Raw genomic sequence first — 23,074 nt, forward strand, 5'->3', positions numbered from 1 at the left:
GCTAGGGTTAGGGTTAGGCTAGGGTTAGGGTTAGGCTGGGGTTAGGGTTAGGCTAGGGTTAGGGTTAGGGTTAGGTTAGGGTTAGGCTAGGGTTAGGCTAGGGTTAGGCTAGGGTTAGGGTTAGGCTAGGGTTAGGCTAGGGTTAGGGCTAGGTTAGGGTTGGGCTAGGGTTAAGGGTTAGGGTTGGGCTAGGGTTAGGGTTGGGCTAGGGTTAAGGGTTAGGGTTGGGCTAGGGTTGGGCTAGGGTTAAGGGTTAGGGTTGGGCTAGGGTTAAGGGTTAGGGTTGGGCTAGGGTTAGGGTGAACTAGGATTAGGGTTAGGATTAGGGATTAGGGTTGGGATTAGGGTTAGGGGTGTGTTGGGGTTAGGGTTGGAGCAAGAATTGAGGGGTTTCCACTATTTACCAACTTTGGGGGTCTAAAAATTGGGGTCTAAAAAATCACTTTTGTGGAAATAAAAAAGACTTTATTTTCACGGCTCTGCGTTTATAAACTTCTGTGACGCGCTTGGGGGTTCAAAGTGCTCACCACACATCTAGATAAGTTCCTTAGGGGGTCTAATTTCCAAAATGGGGTCACTTGTGGGGGGTTTCCACTGTTTAGGCCCATCAGGGGCTCTGCAAACGCAACATGATGCCCGCTGACCATTCCATCAAAGTCTGCATTCCAAAATGGCACTCCTTCCCTTCCGAGCGCCCAAACAGTGGTTCCCCCCCACATATGGGGTATCAGTGTACTCAGGACAAATTGCATAATAACTGTGGGGGTATGATTTCTCCTGTTACCCTTGTAAAAATAAAAATTTGGGAGCGAAAAGATCATTTTTGTGGAAAAAAATGGATTTCTTATTTTCACGGCTCTACATTATAAACTTCTGTGAAGCACTTGAAGGTTCAAAGTGCTCACCACACATCTAGATAAGTTCCTTCATGGGTCTAGTTTCCAAAATGGAGTCACTTGTTGGGGGTTTCCACTGTTTAGGCCCATCAGGGGCTCTGCAAACGCAACATGATGCCCGCAGACCATTCCATCAAAGTCTGCATTCCAAAATGGCACTCCTTTCCTTCCAAGCTCTCCCATGCACCCAAACAGTGGTTCCTCCCCACATATGGGGTATCAGCGTACTCAGGACAAATCGCATAATAACTGTGGGGGTATGATTTCTCCTGTTACCCTTGTAAAAATAAAAATTTGGGGGTGAAAAGATCATTTTTGTGGAAAAAAAATGGATTTCTTATTTTCACGGCTCTACGTTATAAACTTCTGTGAAGCACTTGAAGGTTCAAAGTGCTCACCACACATCTAGATAAGTTCCTTAATGGGTCTAGTTTCCAAAATGGGGTCACTTGTTGGAGTTTTACACTGTTTAGGCACATTAAGGGCTCTCCGAACGCAACATGGCATCCGATCTTAATTCCAGCCAATTCTGCGTTGAAAAAGTCAAACGGTGCTCCATCCCTTGCGAGCTCTGCCGTGTGCTGAAAAAGGGGTTTACCCCCACATATGGGGTATCGGCGTATTCAGGAGAAATTGTACAACAAATTTTGTGGTTGATTTTCTCTTTTAACACTTGTGAAAATAAAAAAAATTGGTTCTGAAGTAATTTTTTTCCAAAAAAAAGTTAAATGTTAATTTTTTCCATCCACATTGCTTTCGTTCCTGTGAAGCACTTAAAGGGTTAATAAACTTCTTGAATGTGGTTTTGAGCACCTTGAGGGGTCTAGTTTTTAGAATGGTGCCACTTTTGGGTATTTTCTGTCATGTACACCCCTCAAAATGACTTTAAATATGATGTGGTCCCTAAAAAAAATGGCTTTGTAAATTTTGTTGTAAAAATGAGAAATCGCTGGTCAACTTTTAACCCTTATAATTTCCTAACAAAAAAAAATTTTGCATCCAAAATTGTGCTGATGTAAAGTAGACATGTGGGAAATGTTATTTATTAAGAAATTTATGTGACACATCTCTCTGATTTAAGGGCATAAAAATTTAAAGTTTTAAAATTGCAAAATTTTAAATTTTTTTGCCATATTTCTGTTTTTTTCATAAATAAACACAAGACTTATCGAAGAAATTTTACCACTAACATGAAGTACAATATGTCACGAAAAAACAATCTCAGAATCAGCAGGATCCATTAAAGCGTTCCAGAGTTATAACCTCATAAAGGGACAGTGGTCAGAATTGTAAAAATTGGCCTGGTCATTAAGCTGCAAACTGGCTCTGTCGCTAAGGGGTTAAACCTCCTTTTAAACAAATGATGCTGACGTAAAGCCGACATGAGGGAAATGTTATTTATTAATGTTTTTGTGTGGTATGACTATCTGGATTAAAGGGATAATCTTTCAAAGTTTGAAAATTGCAATTTTTTTTTTTTTACAGTTTTGTCAAATTTCTGATAATTTTTAAAAATAAGCACAAAACATATTGACCTAAATGCACCGTTATCATAAAGTATAATGTGTCACGAAAAAAACAAACTCAGAATCACTGGGATATGTTGAAGTTTTCCAGCGTTATTACCACATAAAGTGACACTGGTCAAATTTAAAAAATTTGGCTCCGTCACTAAGTGGTTAAGTAATACCATGTAGACTCCAAAACAAATTTTTACCCAAAATAATATTCATTTCTTTTGTCGTTAGCTCCATTACATATATATCTTTCCTGGATAATAAAGTATAGATGCAACGTTTGTCTCCAACTAAATAGCTAATTAAATAAAAAATCGCTAACCAATAATGGTCATGAAAGAACAACAAGGTTGCCCATGAACTTCTTCAAAATGAAGCACAGGCATAACTAACTAGAATTCTCATACTCTCATCCACCATACTCTCATCCACCAATCTGAACCACCAATAACATATTGGATCTATCACATACTCGAAAATAAGGTCCCCAATTCCCCCTTCCCATTATGGCAGACACAGAATCATTGGTCCAGTCACCCAGTTTTTACTTGACCCTGAGGGTAACCGAGTTCCTAGACCAGGAAGAGTGACACCAGCGTCCCGGAGATGAACGCCCCACCACTCCTCCATTACCAACTCTTCTATCAACCCGCCATGGACAGGAGCTTAACCAGCACATAACATATCTAGAAAAGAAAAAGGGGAGGGGGGTATGTAACAGCAGCAAAATAGCCAACATATTAGGTTTAGCACATCAGTATATAAACAGCTAGTAATAAGCCATTGCAGTACCCAGTCCAGGTATGAGCATAAGTAATACAAGAAACATTAGTGTTTGACTATAGTGATATCTACTACTGTTACTTCTGTTGTCTTTCTCTCTCAGAAATCCATTCCTCCGCTTCCATTGGGGTCTGAAATAAAATTACCCTTCCATCATCTACTACTCTAAGCCTGGCTGGGTACACCATTGAATAAATCACATTTGAGCTCCTCAAGCGTCTTTTGATTGAAGTAAATGAAGCTCTTCGCTTCTGCAACTCTGCCAAAAAATCTGGGAATAGCATCACAGTAATATTTTCATACTTTATTACTTGGGCCTTCCGCGCCAAGTGTAGGATATAGTGTCTGTCTTTCCAATTGAGAAATCTGGCCAAAAGAGGTCTTGGAGGCGCCCCTGGAGGATTTGGTCTCCCAGGCACCCGGTGTGCCCTCTCCACCGCGTATGCAGCAAAGAAAGTGGCGTCTGGAAGCAAACCACGGATCCTTTTTTCCACAAAATCACTCAGATTGTTTCCTTCAGCTCTCATCGGCAATCCAATGATATGGATATTATTTCGCCTCGATCTATTTTCCAGGTCATCTTGCTTTTGTACACATAGCTCTAAATTGTGTTCTAAGGCTATGTGCACACACTGCAGATTCACCTGCAGGTTTTTTCCCACGGAACCGCAGGTAAAGTGACCTGCGGTTTTGCTGCGGTTTGGCCTGCGGTTTTGCCCTGCGGTTTCACACCTCTACTATGTTAAAGGTGTGAAACCGCAGCAGAAACAATTGACATGCTGCGGAAAAAAACCCGCAGCTTTTCCGCAGGTAAAAAACCGCAGCATGAGCACTGCGGTTTTGAAAACCCATAGGCTAACATGGTAAAGTACCATGTCTGCGGAACTGCTGCAGTTCTGCAGGGCCAAAACCGCAGCAGAACTGCAGCAAAAACTGCAGCGTGTGCACATGACCTAATACTCTGATCCGCTCAGAGGTGCCGTTTGGTCCTCAAGACTTGAAATTCTGTCCTCTGCCTGCCAGACCTTCTCTCCCAAATTAGACATATCATTGCGGAGGAGTCCCAGGTCACTTTTAGTTTCTTCTATTTTCCCAGTCAGTGAGGACGTACTACCTTGAATGGCAATTAGCAGTTGCTCATATACCTGCTTTAGAGTGGATTCTATAGCCATATATTCTGATTCTTGAGAGATTGATACCTCCTCCTGAATTGATCTACTTGAGGATTTTTGCGCGGTCGTTAGATTGTTGCCTCTGGCATAGGTTTTGAGCTTATCAGCAGCAGATTGCGACTTAAGGCCCCGTCACACATAGCGATGTCGCTAGCGAGATCGCTGCTGAGTCACAATTTTTCTGACACAACAGCGATCTCACCAGCGAGATCGCTGTGTGTGACAGCGATCAGCGACCGGCCCCCCTGCCGGTATCGCTGATCGCTGCAGGAAAGGCCAGGACTTTTTTTGGTCGCTGGTCTCCCGCTGGCCAGCACGCATCACTGCGTGTGACAGGCGGGAGACCAGTGATCTGCTGGTAACTAATGTACACATCGGGTATCCAAGGGACATGCGTCCCTTAGATACCCGATGTGTACGTTAGTTACCAGCGCGCTGATGCAGGGAGCTGGTAACTAACGTACACATCGGGTATCTAGGGACGCACGTCCCTTGGATACCCGATGTGTACGTTAGTTACCAGCTTCCTGCATCAGCGCGCTGATTACTAACGTGCACAGCGACGCCCAGCGTCGCTGGGCTGATCGCTGGTGAAGCTGTCTGTTTGACAGCTCACCAGTGATCACATAGCGATTCACCAGCGATCCTGACACATTGATATCGTTGTCGGGATCGCTGGTGAGTCGCTATGTGTGACTCCAGCCTTGGAGGGACTCCTAACGTCGTTGTGGCTCACATACAATATGAGGACAAATCATGTGGCTGGTCAAAAGTTTCAGAGACAATAGTAGTGGTTCGGACATAGAGAGAAAAAGAAAAGCAAAAGTCACATAGTACTCTCTATTAGATTCAATTGCAAGGAAATCTATGTGCAACAGAACATTTTTCCAGAATGGCCACTGGGTGGCAGCAATATGTTATATTCAGCAATAACCATGAACTGGAAGAAAAAGGGGAAGAGTGCTGTTAAAATAATAGCAAAAATTGGCTAATTCAGACCACTCATTGGGCGGTTTAATTGTTAAAATGGTGTCATTTATGGCGGATTCTGTTGTGTCACCTCAGGGGCGCTGTCAATATAACCTGGCACTCTCAAGTGTAGCAAAATCTGCACTGTAATATGGCGCTACTTCCCTTCTGAGCTTTGCACTGTGCCTCGAGTCGTTTTCAACCACAAACGGGGTATCGGTGAACTCAGGAGAAATTGCACAACAAACTTTGGAGTCCTTTTTCTCCTTTCGCCCTTGTGAAAATACAAAATTTGTAGTAAAAAAGATTTTTGTGGGAAAAATGAGAAGTTCCATAAGGGGTCTAGTCTCCAAAATGGTGTCACTTGTGGGGGGTTTCCACTGTTTAGGCGCATCAGGGGCTCTTCAAACATGACATGGCGTCCGCTAATTATTTCATCAAACTTTGCATTCAAAAAGTCAAATGGCGCTCCTTCCCTTCAAAGTCCTGCCGTGCGCCCAAACAGTAGTATTCCCCCACATATGGGGTATCTGCATGTTCAGAAGAAATTGCACAACAAAATACATTGTCTATTTTCTCCTGTTACCCTTCGAAAGTAAAAAAAAAAAAAAAAAAAAAAACATATAGGTCTAAAGGAAATTTTTTGTGAAAGAAAAGCAAATGTTTATTTTTTCCTTCCACATTCCAAAAGTTCCTGTGAAGCACCTGATGGGTTAATAACCTTTTTGAATGTGGTTTTGAGTACCGTCAGGGGTGCAGTTTTTAGAATGGTGTCATTTTTGAGTATTTTCTGCCATATAGGCATTTCAAGGTCACTTCAAATGTGATGTGGTCCCTAAAAAAAAAAAAAAAAAAAAGAGAAATTGCTGGTCAACTTTTAGCCCTTATGACGTCTTAAGAAAAAAAATTTGTTTCCAAGATTGTGCTGATGTAAAGTAGACATGTGTGAAATGTTATTTATTAACTATTTTGTGTGATATGACTTTCTGATTTAAGGACATAAAAAGTAAATTTTTAAAATTGCGAAATTTTCTAAATTTTCGTCAAACTTCCGTTTTATTCACAAATAAATGCAAGTTATATCGAAGAAATTTTTACAATACTATAAAGTACAATATGTCACGAGAAAACATTGTCAGAATCACCAGGATCCATTTGTAGTATTCCAGAGTTATTGCCTCATAAAGGGACAGTGGTCAGAATTGTAAAAATTGGCTCAATCTGTGTCAGTTAAAATCCGCCAAAAAGGCGGAAAAGCGGATACGTTCCTAACTGATGTGAACGGATGCCACCGGACCGGTTTTTTGACGGATCCGATGAATGAAGAATTTTAAAGGAACCGCAGCCCGGGGAGAGGAGGGGGGGAGAGAGATTTTTTTTTTTTTTTCCAGGCGCCAGAACAGACTTTAGGGTTAAATTTCTGGCTGAGTGAAGTCTTTCGGGCATGCGCAGTGTGAAGTGCGGATCCTGCCGCCCGAAAAACGTTACATGCTCCGTTCGGGCATGTTGGCGGACGGCAAAATTTTGACGGATCCACAAAAAAACAGATCCAACGGATGGCCGTCCGTCAAGATCCGCCGGTAATGCAACTCAATGGGAAAAAAACGGATCCGCCTAACAAAATAGCGGATCCGTTTTTTTTTGCAAAACGGCGGATCTTGACTGATGGACAAAAACTGAAGTGTGAAACAGGCCTAAGTTAAAAACCGGCTTAGTCTCAAAGGGGTTAAGGGTGAGAAAAAATCTTGACTGATTCTCCTTGCTATGAATTTTTCTTGTTTACATGACAAAAACCTGGCATTTTAGCAAGGTTGTGAAGAATTTTCTGAAATTAGAAGCTTTTATGACCCACACACCAAATGCAGCAAAACAAATATTAAAGGGATGATTTGTTAAACAGTTTGCATCAGAATTTTGTTGGAAAAATTAAAATGTCGCAAATTCTTGCTTAAGTACAATTGACTTGAGTGAGGCCGCACACGTCTAGTTGCAATGTTCCTGGAAGTATGCATAAAACATGCTTTTACAGTCACCTGACCGCCCGCTTCTTACATCGGAGAATCCTGGCAGGTGGAAGGATTCACAAATGTGCAGTCACTCTGACTGCAGACTTTCATGCTAAATCTGGACAACCCTTTCAAGACTTGTGCAATTTGCCTTGGCATGCTGGATATCAGCTTTTGCGTCAATTCCTAACTGAGGGCAACCCATTCATGCCCTATCAGTTCTTGGAGTTTATTATTTTTCTCTTTTGTTTTTTTGTCAATTCGTTCTCAATGCTATTGAGATCTGGGGACTTTCCTAGTTTTGGAACCAAATTCTGAATATTTTTTTCACCGAGCCGCTTTATCACTTTTGCTTTCTAGCATGGTGCTTCGTCAGGCTGAAAAAACGCAATATTCATCACCAAATTGTTCCTGAATCTTTTCGAGAAGTTGCTTTTGGAAGCTTTTTTGATACTTATTTATTCATGGCAGTTTTCTTAGGCAAAATTGTGATTGAGCTCATTCTTTTATATGAAAAGCCCCCCGCACATGAATGATCGCCGCATCCTTTACTGTTAGCATGACGCAGGACTTATAATAGCGCTCACCTTTTCATCTTGGGAAAATCTTTCTTCCATGTGTCCCAAACAGTCTGAAAAGGGTTTTGTGTCAGTATCTTCACAAAATTGACTTCCATGGTAAAAGAATCCCACTTGTGTGAAGAAAACTGGATGCTCAGCACTATATATTGCACTCCGCATTCTATAAAGTGTGTTTTTGTTTGTTTGCATAAAAAGTGCCACTTTTCAGCCTCACAAATGGCTTTTCAAGTGTTGAAATTTAAGTGTAAAGATCCCTTATTTCGGCCACACTGAGCATCTTTTGCATGAATTGGTAAATTACAAGCCAGACTTTGTTGCGCGATGAATCACTGTTGTTGATCAATTGCTCTTTTGGCCATGTTAGCCTAAATTCCTATGAGCAAACACCAAAATAGTAATTCAGCATTTTTAAATTAGACATCCACCATGTTTCTTACAGGTGTGATTGTCATGCTTCTACCTACTTTTGGCCAACTAGCGTAGCAGTTGTGCGTATATATAAGTTACTGAAATAAGTTTCAACCAGGTAAATTAATGCATTTTGCTTCTCTTTCTCTGAAATGCAGGTGTAAAGAATTAATTTTGGCTACTTCAAGAGCTTTATTCGACCTGATTGATGAAGATACAAGACAGGTTTGTTTCCTGGTTTAATTTCTTTGCTTATATTTACTGTCTGCTGCCTCCTAACACATTACCTACATTTGTCACAGATTTGTCATATTTGTGAAGGAGTTTCCAATCAAACTTGAGTGTGGTTGTTTAGTTCCCATAATAGGACAAAGTTTAAAAAAAAAAAAAGTTGGGTAGTATTCAGGGCTGTGGAGTCGGTAAGCCAAACCTGCGACTCCGACTCCTCAATTTCCCTTACACCGACTCCAACTCCACGACTCCGACTCGCACATATATTGCTTATATTTAAGTGAAAAATGTATTCTAGTACAATGTGAACATCAGACATTAAATCATTTTTATCATACAATAATCAAGATATTTAGATAGAACATAATATTTATTGGAATACAACTTTAGAACACAAAAAACTGTAATAAATTGTAAACATGTAATACACTATGTAATATCGATTACATATATATATATATATATATATATATATATAGTGTGTGTGTGTGTGTGTGTGTATATATATATATATATATATATATATAACAGTATGTAATAAACTATAAGTGGCAAAAAACCGTTTTCAACAAAAACATACTAAATAACATTTGTGCAGTCTATGAATTTGTTCTAAGAAATAAAGTTGCCTCAATCAGATCCTCCTTCATAGATGACCTCAAATCTGACCTAATAATTTTAAGGCTAGAGAACAACCTCTCTACAGTAACTTGGGTTGGAGGCAAAGCCGTAACCACATGGGCAACATCTCTAACAATTTCCGGGTATAAAGGAATTGCCTCATGCACAGTCAGTTTTGATGAACGGTTGAATTTTTCTATTTCTTTGAGAACAAGTGAAACATTTTGCTGAAATATGGTCAATCTGCTTGTTATAGGAGACTGAGTGAAATCTTTTTCCTTGCGGCAACGCTTTGCCTGCTCCATGTCATACAAATACTTGTCAAAGTCAAACTCCTCATCTGATGAGGATGAAGATATGGCAGCAGTAGCACTGTCAGGACCCGAGTCCTCTTGCGCCTGGCAGTCCTCCTGTAGGCCACTCATCCTAACTGCTACCTCAGTCAGAGCTTCTTTTCCTTTAGTAAGCTGTTGATCATCAAGCAATATACGATGACTTGGGTCCACATAAACAGCTGCCAGAAAATTTTTATTTTCCAATAGCTGTGTCTCTCTCCGTTTCATTGAAGCAGAAATGCCATCTGCGATTAAACAGCAAAATAGCAAGTTCTTCCACTCCCTCATGAAAATGCCAGGAGTTAAATCCTCAGCTTGTAATTTTTTAGTCACAGTAAATGGGTGATTAAGCAATTCCTTCAATTTAGCCACCTGTGTCCATTGACCTTCATTTAGGGTTACCTGAGGGTTCGCCATATCTATAAGAAACGGTTTTAGATGATCAACAATTGCCCTTTTCCAGCACGTCTCTTCATGATGGAATCAATGTTGGGGGTTCTGGCGGCAATAACCAATTTCCTCACTTTTCCAATCAGATTTCCAACATGTCCCTCTTGCAGACTATCTCTTATTGCCAGCTGCAGCGTGTGCACAACACAGCGCATGTGATGAATAGGAAAGTGTTTTGAAGCAGCTTCAACAAGATAATCTATTTCTACAGTATAATTTTGCTGTTCTTCTGTAGTAATATCTGTTTCTTCCTCAGTTACATGAACAGCACTGTGGCCTTCCATCTCAAACATACTGAATCCTAAATGTTCCTCTAGCTGTTGTTCATTACTCTCATTCATCAGTTTAATTGTACTTATGTTTGAAGCATTGTCTGTTACAATAGCAAGAACCTGTTCTTTTTTGAGTTCGTAATCTTGCAGAACTTTTTCCACTAAGGCCTGGAGAAACTGGCTGCTGTGATGAGCTTTAGTATCTTTTACTGCCAGCGTGTTGGTAACAATTTCTTTGTTGTCACAAACATATCGAACATTGATGGCAAAATAGTTCACTCTGTGACGTGTGCAGGCATCCATTTTAAGAAACGTGAAGCGTCTTTTGAGAGTCTTTTTAAGATCTTCCTTTTGTTTAAGGGCTTCTTCAATCACTAATTTTCTAATACTTTCTCTTTACAGAGAAACACCAAGTTTGGGGGCCATTTCTCCATTAAGAGCTGTAAAAGCTGGTCGTGCAAATAATGTTAATGGTACACCGTCCTTCACAACAAGCTGGATGAGCTGTCTTTTAGACATATCTGCTGTCATTGTTATAGTAACTTTGTCACTTACAAAATATCTTGTTAATGATGTTTGAGACGCTCTTTTCTTTCTTTTTGGTACAGATAGGATATGGAGACAGACAGATATGGATAAATGGATAGATAGAACAGATTTCTAATCTGCTTTTGATATTGAAAACATTATCTATGAGCTCAAAAACCTTTCAGGTGATGCGGTTTTTTAAAAATCTGATCTGCTTTTGTAACTGAAAAACGTATCCACAAAAAACGCAGCAAAAATGCTGTGTGTGAATGTAGCCTTAGATCAGGAATAGAACAGCCATTTATAGGGCATTTCATAACTTTCCCAAATTCCTATGAAAAAATATTCAGCACATTCTGCATTGAACTACTGTACCCAATTTATTATATATTTTAGGAGTCGGTCCATTTTATACCGACTCCAACTCCACCAAAATGAGCACCGACTCCGACTCTGACTCCACAGCCCTGGTACTATTTTAAAATGTTACAGTACAGAAAAAAACCTGAAAAAAGTGTTAATAAATTATTTTAAAGGGTTTGTTGCCTTTCAAATATAATTTGTCCCTCGCTGCAATTTGTTGAAAAAAGACTGCTGTATTCTCCTTCCCCGGTTTCACTGGCGAATTTCAGCTGCAGTTTCTGGAAAACAGAACATCTGGCTGCCTACGTGATGTCCGTGCCGCAGTTAGTGCCAGTTATGGGCAGCAGTGGTGCAGACACGATGGTGTACCTGGGAAGGTGACAATAGCCTTTTTTTTTAATTTTTTTAACTCAATATAGCAAGGGACAAATTAAATTTGAAAAGCATCAACCCCTTTAACTGGCTGCTTTTTGATCTAACAGGTCAAAAAAATGGAAGCTAGAGTGAGCAAAGAGTCACCCACCTAAGTCGTTGTTCTGGAAACGTCAAAACCCAAACCCTCACATAATGCTGTAGGTGAAAAAAAAATATGGCACTCAGAATATAGTGATACAAAGAAAGAAAACAGTATTTTTAGTGTGCAAAAGTAGCAAAGCTTAAGAAAGTACAAGTTCACAGGGAACCTGTCACCAGGTTTTCGCCACATAAAGTGTGTCCAGCACCTGTACGCCATTAAATGCAGCATTCCAGAATGCTGTATATAGCATATTTTTCAGATTGTAAGACTCATTTAATCCAATTGGGAGGAAAAAGAGGGTGCTTCTTATAATCCTATGGTATGTTAGCTGGGAGGGCAGCAGAGGTAGAGCTGGCTCACAGGAGCCAGGGTCGCTGGTTCAGGAGTTTGGCAGCAGGAGGAGTCGGGCGATGCTGCGTGCCCCGTCCTCTCAGAAGACGTCCGCATCGGTGAGCGGAGGTCCCCCTCTCCAGTACATTTGCCTGCTGTGGGCTTTGGGAAAATGTCCACGGAAGACTCCCGAGATCTCAGTCTGCACACGCGCCGCCAGGTGTGTGCATTACCCGGAGCTTGCTGTAGGGTTATGTACGGAAGAGGGGACTTCTGCTCACTGATGGGGACGTCTTCTGAGAGGACGGGGCACGCAGCATCACTGCCACTCTCCTGAAGCAACCACCCTCATTCCTATGACCCCGTTCCACCTCTGCCGCCTCCAGGCAAGCTACCGTTAAAACTGGTTATAAGGTGCACCACCATTTTATTTCAAATAGTTTTTTCCCTATTTTCCACTCCAAAATTTGGGGCGGGTCTTATAATCTGGTGCGTCTTATAATCTGCAAAATACGGTAAGTCCCCAATGCGCTGTGCATTACACACAAAAGACCTTTTATTATACTCGCCTACAAGATGAGCCGGTCCGATGGGTGTCGCTGGTCTTGATCCGGTGCCTCCGCTCATCTTGTGATCGCTTGTTCTCCATCTTGCTTCATGTGGATGACTCGTCCTACGGAAGAGTAAAGCACTGTAATACGCATGCCAGGGAAAGGCCAAAGAGCACTGATGCATGTGCACTACAATACATTCTTCTGTTCTTGGCAGGGCAGAGAGAAATGAGCCTGCATAAGAGCATCATGTAGGACAATTTGTGGATGTTGGGCTACTTTCACATTAGCGTTTTTTAGTGCTGCACTTCGTGCGCAATAGAAACGCATGCAAAAATGCATCATGCGTTTTGCATGCATTTTGCTTTTTTTAGGCGCATTCGTTTCTAGCCATGTTAACTCTTAAAAGGCATGCGATTTTAAACGCAGGCGCGCACGCCTGGGTTCCCATACACTGTAATGTGTTATTTTGGCGCATTCCGTGCACATGCGTTTTTTTGACACAGCTTGGACGGACTAAAAATGCAACAGGTTGCGTCCGGCGCGCCTAGGCGCACACTACAAAAAACGCATGCGCGCGAAAACGCATACAAACGTTAAACATAGGGGCGCATGGACGAACACGAGGCGCTGCGCTAAAAAAAGCTAATGTGAAACCAGCCTTAGAGGATGCATCTTCTACATGAAGCAGGGAAGGAGGACAGCGATCCCAAGAAGAGAAGGCGCAGAATCATTACCAGTTTTGCCCATTGGACCGCAACGTGGCATAGGCGAGGATAATAAAAAGTCTTTTTTGTGTTATGCAGATTACATTGTGGTCGTATATACAGGATTCTAGAATGCTGTATATAAGGTCGTACAGGTGCTGGTTGTACTTTATATGGGAAAAACCTGGTGACAGCTTCCCTTTAATGTTGCTTTAATTGTACTGACCTATAGAATAAAATTATCATTATCATTTTTACCTCACGGTAATTATGTATTTTAGAAAAATGAAAAATCACAGCATTGCTTTTTTTTGCTAATTTTGCCGCTTAAAAATCATAATATAAAAGCTATCAAAAAGTGTTAGATGACCGAAATGATGCCAGTGAAAATATTAGTTCATGCTGTAACAAAACGAGTCTGTTGCGTAGCTCTGTCGACTGTGAGGTAAAAAGTTATGTCTCTATGACTATGGCATTTTTATATAAAACATGGAAAAATTAAAAAAATCTATTTTATTTTGCTGTTTAATTGTGGCTACGGTTTTGAGATTGACGCAAATTTAGGCTTTTGCAAAGTTTGCTGCTTCAGTATTTTTAGATCTTTAGTCAGATGCTTCTATGGTACGGAATTACAATTGTCAGAATTTCATACTTTTATACTTTTTTTTTAAAAATCCTTTACTGGTTTAAGTATCACGTTTATGCAAAGATTCCATACTTTTATAGTGTTGAGTCTTATTTTCAACACTTTTTCAAATACACACGTGGGCAAAATTATTTAACCCCTCGTGTAATGACAGAAAAACCCACAATGGTCATAGAAATAACTTGAATCTGACAAAAGCAAAAATAATAAATAAAAAATCTATGAAAATGAACAAATGAAAGTCAGACATTGCTTTTCAACCATGCTTCCACAGAATTTTTAAAAAATAGAACTCCTGAAATAGGCCTGGACATAAATGATGGTACCCCTGAAAATAATGTGACAAAAGGGACATGTTAAATCAAGGTGAGTCCACTAATTAGCATCACAGGTGTCTGCAATCTTGGAATCAGTGAGTGGGCCTGTATAGAGGGCTACAGATACTCGCTGGGCTGTTTGGTGACATGGTGGTGTCTCAGGAGATTAGAAAGAAAATTTTCGACAAACATGTTAAAGGTAAAAGTTATAAGACAATCTCCAAGCAGCTTGATGTTCCTGTCACTCACTACATTTACACATATTATTCAGAAATTTAAGCTCCATGGGACTGTAGCCAACCTCCCTGGACATGGCCGCAAGAGGAATATGGATGACTAATCAAAGAGACAGATAATACGAATGGTAACAAAAGAGCCCAGAAAAACTTCTAAACAGATTAAAGGTGGACTTCAAGCTCAAGGAACAACAGTGTCAGATCGCACCATCCATCGTTTAATGAGCCAAAGTGGACTTAATGGGAGCCGACCAATGAGGACATCATTATTGAAAAAAAAAATCATAAAAAAGCCATACTGGAATTTGCCAAACTACATGTTGACAAGGCACAAAGCTTCTGGGAGAATGTCCTATGGACAGATTAGACAAAAATGGAACTTTTAGGCAAGGCACATCAGCTCTATGTTCACAGATAGAAAAATGAAGCATATCAAGAAAAGAACACTGTCCCTACTGTGAAATATGGAGGAGGCTCTGTTATATTCTGGGGCTGCTTTGCGGCATCTGGCAAGGGTGTCTAGAATCTGTGTAGGGTACAATGAAATCTCAAAGTTATCAAGAGATTCTAGAGAGAATTGTGCTGCCCAGTGTCAGAAAGCTTGGTCTCAGTCGCAGGTCATAGGTCTTGCAACAGGATAATGACCCAAAACACACAGCAAAAAGCACCCAAGAATGGCTAAAAGGAAAATATTGGATTATTCTGAAATGTCCTTCTGTGAGCCCTGACCCAAAACCTATTGAGCATCTGTGGAAAGAGCTGAAGCATGCCGTCTGGAAAAGGCAAATTTCAAACACGAGACAATATGGAGCAGTTTGCTCTTGAGGAGTGGGCCAAAATACCTGTCGAGAGGTGCAGAAGTCTCATTGACAGTTATAGGAATCGTTTGATTGCAATGATTGCCTCAAAAGGTTGTGCAAGAAAATATTATGTTAAAGGTACCATCATTTCTGTCCAGGCCTATTTCATGAGTTTTATTTTTTTATTTTTTAATTCTGTGGAAGCATGGTTGAAAAGCAATGTCTGACTTCCATTTGTTCATTTCCATAGATTTTTTTTATTTAATACTAGCCGAAGAGCCCAGCGCTGCCCGGGCATAGTAACTAACTACCGTTAGTTATAACAAATTATAATGATTACATCTATATATAAAGCTTAGAGTAGAGCCCCGCCCACTCCGCATAGCCACATTCACTATAATATCCCACATCATCCCGTCATCCAGAGCTACCGGACTACTACCCCTAATATCCCACATCATCCCATCAGCCAGAGCCACCGGACTACTACCCCTTATATCCCACATCATCCCGTCAGCCAGAACTATCGGACTACTACCCCTAATATCTCACATAATCCCGTCAGCCAGAGCCAACGGACTACTACCCCTAATATCCCACATCACCCCGTCAGAGCCAGTAAAAGTAGAATAGTGAAATTGCACAAAAACATGGTTCACTAAGATGCCAGGTTTTCTACTGATCAGGCTGATATTCTCACTTATCTGCCACCATAAATATCACAGTCATGCTTTTCACCAATGCACAGGGACAAACCTTATACATTAGTACAGTAGAGAAACCTTCACACACATTTTCATGCACCGTCAACTTGTAATTTGTCCGGCTGAGTTGCTCATGGATGTACAGCATCTGTATGCAGTATAGTATCAGATTTAATAGGTTGTTATGGGAAAAGCATTACGTGTTATATGGGCATGTTCAGGTGAATTATGGGGAAAGTAGCACTTTAAAAAAACCTCACAGCATCGGAGCACAGTAACACATCAATAATGCATAAAAGTGTCTGTGAGAAAATATTAAATCCACATGACATTTAATATGTGCACTTTCCTACATTCATGTGTGTCACTTAATGATACCATACGGGAGGGGGGATTCATTTCTGTCATGTGCTCTCTGCTTCTTTCTGGGGGACAGATGATGGCTGGGAGCTTATGTTCCTGGGGATGCTAGATTTCAACTTCACATCTCAGAGAGAGAGAGACGTGTTTGGGAGTATAAATTTATGATGACCTTTGACACTCTCAGTGCTGGAATGAATGTGTCGCATGGATTTATGTCTTTTTACATCAATTAAGGAATGTGCTTTCAAGACCTGGTGGGGGCATCACAACACATTAGGAGACCCCAATCAGAGGACTATATAACATCCGGACTCCTTATCTATGTACTGGTCCAATATTTATGTTTCTCCTTCTCCCATATTGATAGTTCTGCTTCACGTCACTTGTCTTAACCATTGGATTTTTTCTGTGTTGTATTGTGCATAAATATGTGACTCTTCAGATTTTGTATTAGTCTAGCCTGAAGAAGAGACCTGAGTAGTCTCGAAAGCTTGCAATGTGTTACCATCTTTTCAGTTAGTGTTATGCGGGGCTTAGGTCAAAGGAGGCTGAAATACCCAGGGCCCCTGCGGAGTCCCTCCAACTAGGGAAAACCCTGTCTGACCCTCAACCCAGGGTTTTTGCTAGTGGTGCAAATGCCTGAGCCTCCAACCTTTCCTTATCTCCTGCTCAGCCCTAAGCTGAACCCTCCACCCTCCACCCAGTGAGTTGTCAAACCAACAAAGCCCACACAGTAATGACAGACAGGGAGAACTTAAACCGCACAGCGCCGCATACACACAGGACAATACCGTAATGTGAACAGGGCAAAACAAAGCACAAATATAGGAAGGCGAAAAGGTAACAACGGATCATACGACACCAGATATGAATTTCTCTTTCCAACACCTCCTCTCCAGACCGGAACCACTTGGCATAAAACACAAGCTATAATCGGCGACGCCCACAGGCCAGCACGACTATTTAAAGACCGTGGGCGTGAGACCAAACATCCCACCTGATTTCCAGCTAGATTAACCCCCGATAACCTGAGTAAAATCAAGCCGGCGCCACTGAGGCTATAGTGAACGGAGATGGAACTACCGCTGCCTGCTGGACGCTGTGGTGTGAATAGCGTCCGACATGACAGTACCCCGTCTTCTACGAGGGACCCCAGGGCCCTCAAGATTCATAGGACCCAGTTTGTCCGGATGACGGCGGTGAAAGGAACTGACCAGCCTATCCGCATGTATGTCCGAGGCTGGTACCCAAGACCTCTCCTCTGGACCATACCCCCGCCAGTGTACCAAATACCGAAGACAACGGCGCAGTACTCGAGTCCACCACCTTGGAGACTTCAAATTAAATTGCCATCCACCATGAATGGAGGTGGCATCGGCGTCGTGTCCACAGAGCCTACCACCTTTTTCAATAAAGCCCTGTGAAACGCGTGCATCTTGTATACCGCTGGAAGGTCCAACCGATAAGCAACCGGGTTAATGATGGCAGAAATCTTAAAAGGGCCAATAAACCTTGGACCCAATTTCAATGATGGAATTTTGAGTTTTATGTTTTTAGTAGCTAACCACACCCAATCACCCACACACAGGTCCGGACCTTGCACGCGTCTAGCGTCAGCCACACGTTTGTACCTTGCACTCATGCTCAGCAATCGCTGTTTCACACTCGTCCAGACCGATGATAGTTGAACTCCTAACCGGTCCTCCTCTGGGACGCCCCCAGAGCCCCCCTGACGCAAGGTACAAAATTGAGGATGGTGCCCATAAACACAAAAGAACGGAGACTCTCCCGATGACTCTTGGCGGTGATTATTTAATGCGAACTCGGCCAAGGGAAGGAACGTCGACCACTCCTCTTGGTTGTCAGACACAAAACATCGCAAATACTGCTCCAGATTTTGGTTCATGCGCTCAGTTTGACCATTTGACTGCAGATGAAACGCCGACGAATGAGACAACTTGATCCCCAATCGTGAGCAAAAAGCTTTCCAAAACTTCGTCACAAACTGGGTACCCCTATCAGACACTATGTCCGACGGAACTCCGTATAGTCTGACCACCTCCTGCACAAAGACCTGAGCCAACGTCTTCGTGTTGGGCAAGGAAGGTAACGACACAAAATGCGCCATCTTTGAAAATCGATCAACCACCACCAGGATGACCGTGTTCCCCGCCGAGGCAGGCAAGTCCGTGATAAAGTCCAAGGAGATTTCTGTCCATGGCCTACTAGGTACCCCCAGAGGCTGTAGAGTTCCAGCAGGACGGGTTCTGGGCGACTTGGCCCTGGCGCACGTGATGCAAGCTGTCACGTACGAGACCACGTCCTGCCGGATTTTTGGCCACCAGAAGCGGCGCGATACCAGCTCCAAGGTGCCCCTAACCCCTGGATGACCGGCCAGGACAGAGTCGTGGTGTTCCCCCAACACTTTAAGACGAAGATGAAGGGGTACGAATGACTTATTAGCGGGAAATCCTTGCGGTACCTCCTCCTGGGCCTCGGCAATCTCCGCCTCTACCTCAGTCGTGAGAGCCGAAACCACTACACCTTCCTGGAGGATGGGTACCGGATCTTCCCGAGGTTCTCCCCCAGGAAAACACCTGGACAAGGCATCCGCCTTGGTGTTTTTAGCCCCAGGACGGTAAGTCACCAGAAAGTTAAAACGTGTAAAAAAACAATGCCCAGCGAGCCTGCCTGGGAGACAGACGCTTGGCCGACTCCAGATAGAGCAGGTTTTTATGGTCGGTGATGACTCTGACCTGGTGGGCCGCCCCCTCCAGGAATTGTCGCCATTCCTCAAAAGCCAATTTGATGGCCAACAACTCCCTGTTGCCGATGTCGTAATTCCGTTCGGCAGGCGACAGCTTCTTGGAGAAGTAGGCGCATGGACGCATATTGCTCAAGGATGAGCCCTGTGACAGTACTGCCCCCACTCCCACCTCAGACGCATCGACCTCCACCGTAAAAGGTTTAGATACGTCCGGTTGCACCAGAATGGGGGCTGAATCATAACGGTTTTTCAGAAGCTCAAATGCACGCGCCGCATCCTCAGACCAGATAGCGAGATTGGTACCTTTTTTCGTCATGTCCGTGAGCGGTTTGGCTATAGTAGAAAAGTTCTTAATAAACTTCCTATAATAGTTGGCAAACCCAAGGAACCGCTGGAGCGCTTTTAGATTATCAGGCCGTTCCCATCGCAGCACCGCTTGCACCTTCGCGGCGTCCATTTTAAACCCTGTGGCGGACACAATATATCCCAAAAAAGGCAACTCCTGAACAAAAAATATGCATTTTTCAAGCTTAGCATAGAGCTTATTCTCACGGAGCAACTGTAACACCTGCCTGACATGCTCTAAATGAGTGTTCCGGTCGCTCGAATAAATGAGGATATCATCCAGGTACACAATCACAAATTTCCCCAGCACATGAGCGAATACATCATTTATGAAATGTTGGAAAACCAGCAGGCGCGGTTGTCAACCCAAATGGCATAACTAGGCTTTCAAAATGACCCTCAGGGGTATTAAACGCCGTCTTCCACTCATCCCCCTGACGGACCCTTATGAGGTTATATGCCCCCCTGAGGTCAAGTTTGGAAAACCACTTCGCACCAGCCACCTGGTTGAACAAATCAGGGATCAGCGGCATCGGGTAGGGATCACGGACCGTAATCTGGTTTAACTCCCGGAAATCCAGACTCGGGAGTAACCCCCCATCTTTTTTCTTAATGAAGAAAAACCCTGCTTCTACAGGTGAGGATGAAGGCCGGATGTGCCCTTTACTTAAACTCTCCGCGATGTAGTCTTTAAGAGCTTGTCTCTCCGGACCAGAAATACTGAACATCCTCGCCTTTGGCAATTTAGCCCCGGGTTTTAAACTAATCTCACAATCATAGGCTCGATGTGGAGGTAGTTCTGAGCCACCCCTCTCAAAGAATGCATCCGCAAAATCCAGCAATGCCTCCGGAAGGCTGGACTTCACGGCGGACACACATGCGGCCAAGCAATTTTCCTGGCAGAAACCACTCCACTGGACTATGTCCTGGGTTCTCCAGTCAATCACCGGGTTGTGCTTGGACAACCATGGGAAACCCAGGACCAATTGTGCTGGGAGGTTATTGAGTACCCTACATGTAACCCACTCAGAATGTAGGACCCCAATGTGGAGTTTAACCTCAGCTACAAACTCGGTAATCTCCCCCTGTGGGAGGGGAGCGGCATTAATGGTAACCACGCGAATAGGATGAGGGAGTTTTTCGATCTTAAAACCTGCCGTGCGTGCAAACTCCTCATCCATGAGATTGGTGGTGGAACCGCTATCCACAAACACTGATATGGGTAGCTCTCTGCCCGCAATAATAACCCTGGCAGGGAGCATACATTGAGATACCATCATGGAGGATATGCATACGCTCAGTTGGGCCTCCTCCATACCCTCTGAGCTTATCAGTTTTCCGGCGGTGCGACTTTCTTTGGTAGCACAGGAGAAGCATTTACATAATGATCTCTTTTACCACAGTAAAAACATGCTCCATGCTTCCTGAACCCAGGAACGCGACGCTTAACATGTGATACCCCAGCGATTTGCATAGGTTCCGTGGGCTCACCTGCAGCAACCACACTTGCACCCCTGCTTTCCCCCAGGGGCAGCGTCTCCTGCGCCCCTTGCCGCAAACGGCGATCAATACGAATAACCAAACTCATGGCAGACTCTAACGATGCAGGAGTGTCATACATCAGGAGGGCCTGTTTAACTCTTCCTGAAACCCCATGAATAAACTGACTCCGCAGCGCTGGGTCGTTCCACTGTGTCTACTGCCCAACGGCGAAATTCTGAACAATAGTCTTCCGCCATATGTTCCCCCTGACGGAGGGCGTGGATTTTAGATTCCGCCAAAGCCAATCTGTCTTGATCATCATAAATGAGCCCGAGTGCTGAAAAAACATTCTCAACCGAATGAAACGTAGCAGAGTCGGCTGGTAAGGAAAACGCCCATGCTTGAGGGTCCCCACTCAGTAATGATAACACCAGACCCACCCGCTGAGCCTCATTACCTGAGGAGACCGGGCGCATGCGAAAGTATAACTTGCAGGCCTCCCGAAAGATGACGAATTTGCTGCGTTCCCCAGAAAATCGTTCAGGCAGCGGAATCTTTGGCTCTGCACCTGCACCAGCAGAAGCCGCTTGCACATTAGCTACAACCAGGCCCTGCTGCTGAACTGCCCCCTTCAACTCGGTGACCTGTAAGGACAGCGCCGCCAACTGGCGGTTTATAGAAGTCATGGAATCCATGAAAAAATGTTAGGCCGATTATAATGTTATGCGGGGCTTAGGTCAAAGGAGGCTGAAATACCCGGAGTCCCTCAAACTAGGGAAAACCCTGTCTGACCCTCAACCCAGGGTTTTTGCTAATGGTGCAAATGCCTGAGCCTCCAACCTTTCCTTATCTCCTGCTCAGCCCTAAGCTGAACCCTCCACCCAGTGAGTTGTCAAACCAACAAAGCCCACACAGTAATGACAGACAGGGAGAACTTAAATCGCACAGCGCCGCATACACACAGGACAATACCGTAATGTGAACAGGGCAAAACAAAGCACAAATATAGGAAGGCGAAAAGGTAACAACGGATCATACGACACCAGATATGAATTTCTCCAACACCTCCTCTCCAGACCGGAACCACTTGGCATAAAATACAACCTATAATCGGCAACGCCCACAGGCCAGCACGACTATTTAAAGACCGTGGGCGTGACCAAACATCCCACCTGATTTCCAGCTAGATTAACCCCCGATAACCTGAGTAAAATCAAGCCGGCGCCACTGAGGCTATAGTGGACGGAGATTGAACTACCGCTGCCTGCCGGACGCTGTGGTGTGAATAGCGTCCGACATGACAGTTAGCCATTAAAAGGTATCAACCACTGAGGACTCTCAATTCTGAATATTTCCCACCATGTCAGTGTCTGCTGAGGTGTTGTCAAGTGGGAAAACTTGCGCATCGCAACCAATCACAGCTCAGCTACTTTTAACCAGCTCTGGTGAAATGAGAGATGCTTAGTGATTGGTTGCTATGACCAACAGTTTACCTTGCAACCAATCACAGCTTAGCTTCTTTTGAACAGCTAGTGAAATGAAAGATGCTTTGTGATTGGTTGGTGATACACACACACACACACACATTGATTTTTATATATAGAGATTACTTTTGTCAGATTCTAGTTATTTCTGTCACCATAGTGGGTTTTCTGTCCTTTAAACAAGGGTTACCAACAATTTTGACCACGTGTGTAGCCTTGGCATGCTGGGTATCAGCTTCTGAGCCAGATCCTGACTGATGGCAACCTAATCTTGTATAAGTGCTTGGAGCTTATCACAGTTTGAGTTTTTGTTTTGTCCATTCTCTTTTTGATGATTGACCGCTGGTTCTCAATGGGATTGAAACCTGACAAGTTTCTTGACCATGGACCGAAAATTTCAATGCTTTGTTCACTGAACCACTTAGGTGTCACATTTGCCTTGTGACATGGTGCTCCATCATGCTGGAAAAAACATTGTTCGTCACCAAATTTTTCCACATTTGTTGGAAGTAATTGGTTTTGGAGATTGTTTAGAAACTATTATTTATTCATGGCAGTGTTTTTAGGCAAAAGTGTAAGGCTATGTGCACACGTATACAGAAAATTTCTGCATGAAAACCGGACACCTTCCCACAAAACGCGCGTTTTTTATGCGTTTTTTTTCCGCGCGTCCCCAGTCTGATAGAAAATAGC

The 23,074-nt window shown here is 43.2% G+C and overlaps 1 protein-coding gene across 3 annotated transcripts in view; it reads left to right on the forward strand.

The window, feature by feature from the left end:
• The window catches only part of PGAP1 (post-GPI attachment to proteins inositol deacylase 1), a 794,782-nt gene that overhangs the window by 125,515 nt on the left and 646,193 nt on the right, over positions 1–23,074 (forward strand). For all 3 annotated transcript variants that reach the window (XM_073558145.1, XM_073558147.1, XM_073558146.1), the window contains exon 7: positions 8,491–8,557. In XM_073558145.1, coding sequence (XP_073414246.1) covers positions 8,491–8,557 — 67 coding nt within the window. The remainder of the gene's footprint in view (positions 1–8,490; positions 8,558–23,074) is intronic.

This window comes from Dendrobates tinctorius, unplaced genomic scaffold (genome assembly GCF_039654945.1).
Source record: "Dendrobates tinctorius isolate UK_male_01 unplaced genomic scaffold, ASM3965494v1 ptg000254l, whole genome shotgun sequence".
Taxonomy (NCBI): Eukaryota; Metazoa; Chordata; class Amphibia; order Anura; family Dendrobatidae; genus Dendrobates; species Dendrobates tinctorius.